At 40.0% G+C, this 10,065-nt stretch overlaps 1 protein-coding gene across 1 annotated transcript; it reads left to right on the plus strand.

Moving 5' to 3' along the window:
- The first annotated feature begins 782 nt into the window (after window positions 1–782).
- On the plus strand, window positions 783–8,899 carry ears2 (glutamyl-tRNA synthetase 2, mitochondrial). Its single transcript, XM_075464590.1, has 10 exons — window positions 783–1,213; window positions 1,653–1,808; window positions 1,983–2,172; window positions 2,297–2,447; window positions 2,829–3,150; window positions 3,626–3,734; window positions 5,090–5,243; window positions 5,743–5,873; window positions 5,964–6,099; window positions 8,265–8,899. The coding sequence occupies exons 1-10, from the start codon at window positions 1,030–1,032 to the stop codon at window positions 8,358–8,360; spliced, it is 1,629 nt and encodes a 542-aa protein (XP_075320705.1). The 5' UTR covers window positions 783–1,029; the 3' UTR covers window positions 8,361–8,899.
- Window positions 8,900–10,065: the final 1,166 nt, after the last annotated feature.

The raw sequence follows: 10,065 nt of genomic DNA on the forward strand, positions 1-10,065 counted from the left end.
CGGGGTTTTTTTTCGTTGTGGTTTCCTCTTCCCTTTCTAGTGAAAATTAAAAAATATAATCTGCGCTCCAACAAACTTCCCTTGGGCATGTTCTTTAGTGACCTAAATATTGTGTTAAATAAGCTGAATACTCACTGGAAAAAGAATTTTGTGATGGTACTTTGTGTGTGCAAAAACAGTTTCACTCAAGTTGAAGGGAAGATTTTTGCAACATTATCACAACCAAATCAGTAAATTTCTTAAAAACCAAGATAGATAAAAGAAAAAAAGTTCTTCTCAACCTGTCAGTGCAAGTTAAGTGTAATTCAACGGTCAGTTTGACATATAATTGTACCGTGTTGTTGACACGAGCTTAACAACACAGAAAATTATATTTACAAACTTAAATTCTTTTTTTTTAATCACAACAGAAAGAGTCACATTGATATACTGATACATTACACAACTGTCAGTCAATTCAAGCCCGATATTCTTATTCAAATTTCTGAGGAGAGTAAAAGGAAAAACAATGTTTAAATCTGTATCTTTTCTCATTTTCATCGCTGAAAGAAGCAGAAGCGGAAGAAGATGAAGAAAAAGCAGAAAGAAGAAGAAGAAGAAGAAGAAGAAGAAGAAGAAGAAGAAGAAGAAGAAGAAGAAGAAGAAGAAGAAGAAGAAGAAGAAGAAGAAGAAGAAGAAGAAGAAGAAGAAGAAGAAGAAGAAGAAGAGAGGGAAGTCATTCATCCACTAGGTGGCAGCATCGTCCAGTGGTGAGCTTTGTCTACTAAACTCGCTTTCCTGTGTCGGTGAAGAAGAACATTTCCCACATTTGACCCAAACAAACACCGCTGAACATTCGTACATGAAGAGATTTGTTGTCGGTTTTGTATAGCTTTTTATCATGTTGTTTTAGCACCTGTCGAACATGACTGCATGATTATCAAACTATAAAATAAAAGTAAATCTCCAAATGAAGCTCTTCGTGTCACTCGTGTGATCCTCGAAACGTGTGTCTCGACCGTAACATACATTTGTACAACCTTTGCCATCATGTCACTGTGGTTTAAATCTTGCAAACGATGCTTTGTGCATCGTTCGTTTCTTCGGGGTGAATTTCGGTGTCTCACAGCGATCAGAAACAGACCAATGGAGGTCCGGTTACATGCCGCCGTTAATAGATGCTGCTCCACGCTTCAGGGTGAGGTGAGGGTCAGGTTCGCCCCCAGTCCCACAGGTAAAGTCCTACTTTCTTAAAATGATCTGCGATGTTATCCAAGGGGATAAGTTGTCAAACTCAGACTCGTCTTAATTGTTTGTATTCCTTTCAAGTCATTGATTGCATTTATTTTGTTAAGTGTAGCTTTGGGAACTTGTATGCGTCATCTGAAATATCGGCTACTTTAATACATAATGTTTCAAGTCTAACGATTGAAATGGTTGGCATGAATGATCAAGAGAAGATATTTTAATACGTTGTAGCAGGAAATGCTAACTAACTTAATTTCCTTCAGCTGTTTTAGTTTCGCTGTCTTGGTGTTGTTTGAAGTGGCTCATTGTCTCAAAATGAGCCAGAGCTGTTTACATTTTTATAATCGTGCGTTCATTCAAGACGGCCGCCTTCTTCGGTTATTCTGCAGCCTGAAGCTCTAATGCTTAGTTGTGATATTCTGCAGGCTTCTTGCATCTTGGAGGTCTCCGAACTGCTCTCTACAATTATATATTTTCAAAGAAGTATGGAGGTGTTTTCATCCTGCGACTGGAGGACACAGATCAGAGCAGACTGGTGCCAGGAGCTGCAGAGTCCATAGAGGACATGCTGGAGTGGGCTGGTAAGATGGGTCTGTGTGTATGGTCACTGTACATGAAAGATTTATTTTTTTTTGTGCTTTTTTTTTAACTTGGAACCCATTCCCCTGTTTTTGGTTCAATATCATCAGGGCACAAAGATGAAAATATGATGCAACACGATGCTGTGGACTACTTAATCTCATCTTCTCCTACAGGTATACCTCCAGATGAGAGCCCTCGTCGAGGGGGGCCGCTGGGCCCATACCTGCAGTCTCAGCGATTAGACCTCTACCGTCAGACAGCCCAGCAGCTTATTGAGAGTGAACGTGCCTACTATTGTTTCTGCAGCCCTCAGCGACTGGAACTACTGAAAAAAGAGGCTTTAAGAGCTGGACAGACTCCAAGGTAACAAAAAGTACTTACTATTCCCACATTATCCCTCTCCTCTGTTATCATCTGAGGGAAGCACACAGACATCTGCATGTTTGCTGTCCGAGGCGAAGCATTGACTGTTTCCTTGTCTCCACAGGTATGACAACAGGTGTCGCCACCTGCGAGCTGACCAGGTTCAGGAGAAGCTGGCTCAGGGGGTGTCACGTGTTATCAGATTTCGCCTGGAAGCCGGAGTTGAGCCCTTTCAGGATCTGATCTACGGGTGGAATCGTCATGACGTGGCAGAGGTCGGGTTTGTGGCGATTTCTATTTTTCAAAAGTATTCACACTAAAAAAAAAAAGTGAGTTACACTTCGTGTTAGGTGTGAGGAACATCAACTTATGTTTCTGTCAGTTTGTTTTTATGTAACTTTGACAAGTTCCCTATATTTCCTGCTAAAATCGTTGGACCTGAAGTCCTATACTTAGGTAGGTAGGTAGAGCGCTGCTGGTATCCCTCAAAATCAACTGGTGCTCTTGGAGGGTGCAATGTATAACAAAGAGAGAGGAAAAAATCCTTGGTCCAGGCACTTCAGTTGATTTAAAAAGTCCGAAACAATCAATAAAGATTACTTTAGTATCTATCTGTCTTCTAAAATCGGTCCGTCTGATATGTCCTCTTGTCTTAGGTGGAGGGTGACCCTGTTGTGATGAAAGCGGATGGTTTCCCCACCTACCACCTTGCGAACATAGTAGATGATCATTACATGAAGATCAGCCATGTTTTGCGGGGGTCTGAGTGGCTCATCTCCACCTCCAAACATCTCCTCATGTACCAGGCTCTTGGGTGGCAGCCTCCCACCTTTGGACATCTGCCCCTTCTTATGAACAAAGATGGCAGTAAACTGTCTAAAAGACAGGGGGACATATTTATTCAAAGCTTCCAGACAGACGGGATCCTACCGGAAGCTTTACTGGATATCACAACCAACTGCGGCTCTGGATTCAACAGTAAGTGATGATGGAATAAAGTAAAAAAAAAAAAAAAAAAAAATAGAGTTTGAAACAATGATGAGGTCATCTCTAAAAACAATTTATAAATTTAGAATCGATGATACTAATTGTAATATTATAGTGGTGGGGCTGTAGCTAAGGAGGGAGAGCAGTTGTTTGCCAATCAGAAAGTTAGTGTTTTGACTCCTAGCTCCACACAGAACCCCATGTTACCGATTGATGTGTCCATTGGTGTGTAAAATAGAGGGGGGGGAAAAAAACATACTGTTTAGCCTGTTATACTGTATAGCCAAAGACATGCTGTATGAATGGATAAATATGGCTTGTAGCGCAAAAGCGCTTTAAGTGGTCAACTAGACTAGAAAAAGCGCTATATATATATATATATATATATATATATATATATATATATACACACACACACACACACACAGTCCATTTACCATTTAAATATGCTTTTGTTTGCCTATAGCAAATCGAATGGGGCGCAGGATAGATGATCTGATCTCCGAGTTTAATCCTTCAAAGATCACGAGTCACTCCGCTTTGTTAGACCTGGAGAAACTTCCAGAGTTCAACAGGTGAGTCAAAGTTTGACTTTTACTTCATGTATGCAAAGTTTGTAGTTTGTAAATGACCATTTCTCATCTCCAGTGGAATTGAACAGTTCTTTTTGCTTTGCTCTCAAACGTAGTGGAGGCAAATTAGTTTTTGAGCAAAATCTGAGCCATGTAATTCTGGAAGAAGGACAAAAAAACATTTGACTGTGTTCTTGTTAATGAAGATGACTGTAAGGCCATGTACTATACACTTGTTATGCTTCCATGTGTACAGTATACGGTCAAAAACTCAGGGCATAACAGACAGTAACAGACAGTCAGCGTTGTGCTGGCTTTCATTGAATGGAAAGTCCAAGGAGCTGCTGAAAGCTGCCAAATGGCACCAGTTTGGATCTCCGTTTTCGATCCTTTTGTTATGGTATGAGGCTTGGCTACTCCAGTGCTGCATACAGTGGTTTCCTAAAGTTCCAATTTACACTTAAAAAACAAGGTTTAAGTGGAGGCAAGGAGCAATGATCTTGAAACTGGTGGTGTGTGTTTAGAGAAAACAGAAAAAACGGGTCTGTTTATCCCTGTCGCTTAAAACGTGAAAATCCTACATCAACCAAGAGACATTACGATCTGTTCTTTTCCAGCCTGCTGTTTGATTTGCACTGATCAAAGTGGACCTGAATCAATGAAACGTTTGGTCGTTCAAAAAGGGGCAGGAATTCTGTTAAACTCCTCCTGATTGTGGCCTCTGCAGGAGTAAGAAAGAAGAAAGATATTCCTCACACTTTATGGAAAGACGGGGCGCAATCATAAAAGCTTAGATAAATATATAAAATGGGTCTCAATGGGCTTTAAGGTTCAGTTGCAAATGCAAAATGATGGGATGACACAAAGACACACATACAGTTACATTTGTTACGCCCTGACCAAACCAGATGAAATGGAAGAAAATGAAAGATAAAGAAAATAGATGAAATAATAACAAAAACAAACAGCCACTTTTTGAACTCCAGATATTTGACTGTAACTCACAGGATGTATTTGAATCTTAATTTTATGCACTGGGCGATGTCATTTGCTCACACACAAAGTTGGAGTGTCCTCCCCCTGTCTCACTCGCACAGCGTCTGTCTTGTGGTTACCTTTTCAGAGTAACCACAAGAAGAGTCTGTTCTGCAAAAGCCCAGAGGCGTGTGCCCTCTGAACACCAACCCCACAAACGAATACAGGAGATGTAGTGTATTCAGATTCTGCCACATCCCAATACGAACAAGTTTTAGTAAATCAAGTTAAAGTATAAATAGCTCTTTTACATATACTTTTTGTCTTTTTTTCCTGAAGTTTTTCAGGATCATAACAGATTTATGTGTCTCTGACGTTGACAGAATCCACCTCCAGCAGCGAATTGAAGACGAGCAGCAGTGTCGTACTTTGATAAAAGCGCTGCAGGACCAAATCCAGCAGGCCTTCCCATCACAGATCCAGGACAAAGACGTGCTGCATGAGGACTATATCAGGCGGGTGCTACACCTCCGCAAGGTATTCACAGCAGCATTCTTACAAGTGTGTGTGTACTGTGCTGAGATGCTGATGAGGCTTCTTATATCTCCAGTAAAGGCTCTAGCATGGTTTCTGCGTCTGCTAGCGCGAGCGGTGTTGATGACGTCACGATTTCGTGCCCGCAATATATAGTGGCGCAAATCGATGCGCCGGTAGTTGCAATCTTCTCCGTCACAGAGGTGGGGCTGCTACGTGAAGGTTACCACTATTCTACAACCACGAAAGTCGAGAAGTAAACAATGCCGCTGTCAAGAGCAGGAATAATGTAATTAATGATACTGCTGCAGTATCCGGATCTTTTTAATTCAGTGAAAAGAGGTGACGGTTTGAAGCCCCCGGCATCACCACTCCGAGTCTCTGCCCTCTTCTTTGCCTTCACGTATCTGTCCCGTAGCTTCTTCCACACATTCTTACAGAACTCTCCCTCTTTCCCCAAAGTTCTGCCAATGCTGAACCCAACCTCTTCTCTCACCAACAGGGTCACGTGTCCACTCTGAAGGAGCTTGTGAGCCCTACTTACTCTTACCTTTGGGTTCGTCCTTCCTTCTCCAGCCAGCAGGTGGCAGCACTCACTGCAGAGGCCCACCTCATTGCTTCATCGGTGTTAAAGTACAGCGTTAACTCTCCAACTTCACATTTCACTTCACCTTACAACCAGTGTTTTAGGAGGATTTTGAACGTTTGTTTCTGTGCATTCAGGTTAATCAAAGAGCAAGGTGAGGAGCTGACACTGGAGCATCTCAGTAAAGACTTGAAGACTCTGACAAAGCAGACTAAAGCCACCAAGTACAGAGAGGTGATGAAGCTGTTACGTTTGGCTCTCAGCGGTCTACAGGTACTGATATTACTTTGTCTTTTTAAGAGTAAATAGCTTTATTTGGTTTCCTTTTGTTTAGTAGTTGTTGAGTCAGAACTAACTTGAACCAATGGCCTAAGTCGCAGTTCTACAATGAGAAACTCCTCTCATGTTGAAAGCTTTGTGTGAATAAGTTGTTTGCCGTATGAGTGGAGTCGCACAAAAGCTGGATGTCTTTTGCAAACATCTCAGCTACTAACTGATGACCCAAACCGTTTATTTATTCATTTAGTTTAATGAAAGTTTATTCAGCTTACTGCTGCAGAAAACCTGAAATGCATTGAAACTGGAGAAAGAAACGGCTTGGAGTTTTGTCTAATAAGAATAATAATTGGAGCAAAAAATGACCAATTATTTGATATATGTATTCTTATGCTTAAGGTTTACTAATTTCTTTCTAACTCAAAGCTAATGTAGAACATCTTGTCTTGTGTCAGGTAGGGTGGGTGCGAGGAAGGATGCGGATGCAGATTCTTTCAAAAACAAAACTTGGTTTATTTTCAAAAAAAGGTTTTAACAAAAAGCACGGCTGAGCCGGATACCAAAAAACTAAACTGTGACAAAAACAAAACATGACTAGGTTTAAACAAAACATGGCTATGGCTTGGAATACAAGAAAGGTACTTAACTTCGTAGTGACAAGTGAGGATCTGGCAAAGAACATGAACAAACCGGGAGACTAAATACTGTGGAGGGTGATTGGTGAATGTGTACAGCTGATGGGGAAAACACAGGTGAAGGAACTGAAGCTGATGGCAGGGCAGGAGAAAGACTGAGGAAGAAGGTGGCATAGCATGGCAAAACTAAATACAAGACCTAAACTTAAAACTAAAACATGGTAAAACTAAGAACTTAAACAGAAACTAAAAACGTGGCAAAAAACCCACAGACATGACATGTTGTTTGTCTCTAAATGTTGACATTTAGCTCTAAGGGTACACAATGGGCATCGTGCATTGATTATTTGAGACATTTGTGTCCCGCGTTTTTTATGACACTAAATAATTTTTTTTTTTTTTGTCTCACACTTCTTTACACTTCACATCTTCAGGGTGTTGCAACAAGTGGTGCTTTGGTAAATTCTAAAAACACGCAAGAGCAGAAATGCATCTCAAACACTCCAAACTGAAAGTTCTCCTAGGCGAGCATGACTGCGGTTTCTGTGAAGACTCCAGTATGGCGCTGTTTTGTAAACTCAGCCAGTTTTCATTTCAATCACAAGAGTTGCAGTCCATTAAAGAACACTCTTTATTTTATTTTTTCCTGGATAAAATAGATGGACCTTCCAGTCCTTCACCATGTTCACTCCTTCATGAAAGTGGAAAATTTGGTTGGAGTTGCTTTCTATCCACATGTCTGGATTGAAGGAATACCGTGAGGGCAATTTTTTACTTAAATATCTGAAAGGATAAAATGACAACCTTCCATTTGGCAGATAGTCAGGTGAACATGAACTTCAACTCGTCTGGTTGGTGGAGGCATACAGCTTTTAACTTGAATCCCGACTGCAATTCGAGTTGATATACAACACAATGTCATCTTAGGGTTTGCTTTTTTTAGAAGAGAGTCACTGAAACAACCTCTGTCACAATGCCCACAGTCATATATGTTACTGGATACATGTGTCAAAGTAACGCAGCTTTCTTCAGGAGAGTTGTTGAAAAGTCTCACTGAGTCACTCTGTTACCGAGTCGAGCAAAGATTAATGTTTGTCTTTTTTAGTTATTTGGTCTAGAGCGTTGGCATTGCATTTTACCACAGCTGGGAGGTACTTGGAGTGACTGCGAGTCATTCGTTTCACGTCACTTTCATTTCTGCAGTTTTAACTTCTAAAAGCGTACTTTTCAAACCGCACTTCAGGCGTTTCAGACAGATTTGGCTGCAGTAAGACAAACATTCTGTTGCATGTGCATCTTTTCATTTCCATCCTCGTCACGACTCTTCTAAATACATCAACAGTGTTTTGTAAATGACTATTTTTAACCACACAACTTTAGTGGTCCCTCTGTGACTCGGCAGCTCTGCACGTATTTCGGGAAGGAGTACAGAATGAGGAAGTTGTTTCTGATTGCGTTTCACAGAAGATTATGTCTGGTTGCCTGTCGTCGCTGACCTCTGATCCTTTGTTCCTCTCTGTCACGCAGCAAGGTCCCAGCGTTGCTGAGATGATGGTGTGTCTGGGTCCTGCAGAAATCACCCATCGGTTCCAGAGGCTTCTGCAGCTTTCAAGCACTAGTTAAAGATGTTTAACGCAGCGCCTCATTTCTGCCTCACTGACAGACTGGAGCCAAACACAAACAGCTGTTGTTGGACTTGGCCCGTCTGTTGAGAGACATGCACGCCTTATGTCTCAGGTGGTTATTCTGCCGCATTTAAAATGAACTGATATGTTGAATCATTCTTAAACTGTTGCAGATATTTATAAAAGAGGTGAGGACTAACTTTTGTGTTGGTGATCTGTTTTGGGTCTGTGGTCTGAGACTTTACAGAACCACCTGACTCCTGGCACAGACTGGTGGGAAGTACCATGGTATTTTTTTATGCAAATTTTGTGCTTTACTTAGAAAAATCCATTTTTAACGAACTTCTGTTTACAGGTGTATGGTACAGTCATAAGGAAAAAAAAAAAAACTTTCCCTTCAAATGTGAAAAAGTAGAGCAGAAAGAGGGACACAGAAAACACTTTACCCTGAAACGGCTTTGGTTGATTTAGATTATTATTGGCTCTTTCTCATGACCACATACTGCATAATAAATATTGAATATCTGCTTAGCTGATGATTGGCCTTTGAAATCTTACTTGTGAGAGTTGGAATTGAATATTTTACACTATATATATATATATATATATATATATATATATATATATATTATCATATAATTAACATACTTCATGGAAGTGATGGACATTAGAGGATAAATTTAATAAATTAGCTCACACTGTTTCTCTGTGATGTAATAACATTTTCAACTCGCAGCACACCACTTAACAAGCTCTCAAGGGTAAATACCTTGGTGTGTCACAGAAATGTCTCCTTTTTATGCTGCCTTTTGTTTTCATTTTAATATTTATGCATTTTTAAGGCTAATTGCTTACTATTCTCCTTAAAAACTCGGCATCAGAACTTAACTGAGTTAAGATATTATTAGCAATATCACAGCACAAAACTGAAACTCATCATTCTGCAGGATGAGCTGTCAGTTGTGCTGTTATGTTCTTTGAACATTATGGTTCACGATTATGTAAGCAAAAAAAAAGGTCATCTGCCAATGAATGCATTATGTTGCCGTGGGCAGAAGTGTAGCTGATTCTAGTTATTATATTTCTATTTTGTAGTTTTACCAGCAAGACACTCATAAAAGGTTTTTCAAGTAATCTCTCAAGCAATGACAAATGTCAAAGAAATTTAGCTGAATAGTAGAATAAGTACATAGTAGTTGTTTTTTTCTCTCTTAATATATAGTGACAGAGTACAAAGGTACCTTATGATTAAAAATTCCATGGCACATACTGTGGTAACTACAGAGGTCATAGTACAGATATCATAGTATTATTACAGTTTTTTGGTCATTGTCAGACTTTAAAGAGACACATGGTAGTGGTATTTACCATAGAAGGGTAGTACGTTACCATGGTATTTGCATTATCATGGTACTTAACATGTTTGCACCATACTTCAACACTACTACTATGGTATAGTGTGGGTACATCAACTTTGGAGGCCAATATAATCCTATGTACAGTGGTGCTTCAGTGATACCAGTATAGTTTTGAGGTGTTTCGATTTTACTTTAACCTCAGACGTACCCGCATTTCTCACTAGTTAAAGGTGAAATCTTTCAAAAGAAATAGTTTGAAGGGAAGTGGTAACAGCAATGGATGTTTACCTTGAAACTCATAAACTGTAATGAAATGTATCAGATTAGTTTTAGATTTGTAGTCAT

This window comes from Odontesthes bonariensis, chromosome 4 (assembly GCF_027942865.1).
Source record: "Odontesthes bonariensis isolate fOdoBon6 chromosome 4, fOdoBon6.hap1, whole genome shotgun sequence".
Taxonomy (NCBI): Eukaryota; Metazoa; Chordata; class Actinopteri; order Atheriniformes; family Atherinopsidae; genus Odontesthes; species Odontesthes bonariensis.

Coding starts and splice junctions, on each gene's coding strand:
- ears2 (XM_075464590.1), top strand. CDS start 1,030: ATGTCACTGTGGTTTAAATCTTGCAAACGATGCTTTGTGCATCGTTCG. Junction 1,809..1,982: donor GGACATGCTGGAGTGGGCTG/GTAAGATGGGTC, acceptor CTTCTCCTACAG/GTATACCTCCAGATGAGAGC. Junction 5,244..5,742: donor GGGTGCTACACCTCCGCAAG/GTATTCACAGCA, acceptor TCTCACCAACAG/GGTCACGTGTCCACTCTGAA.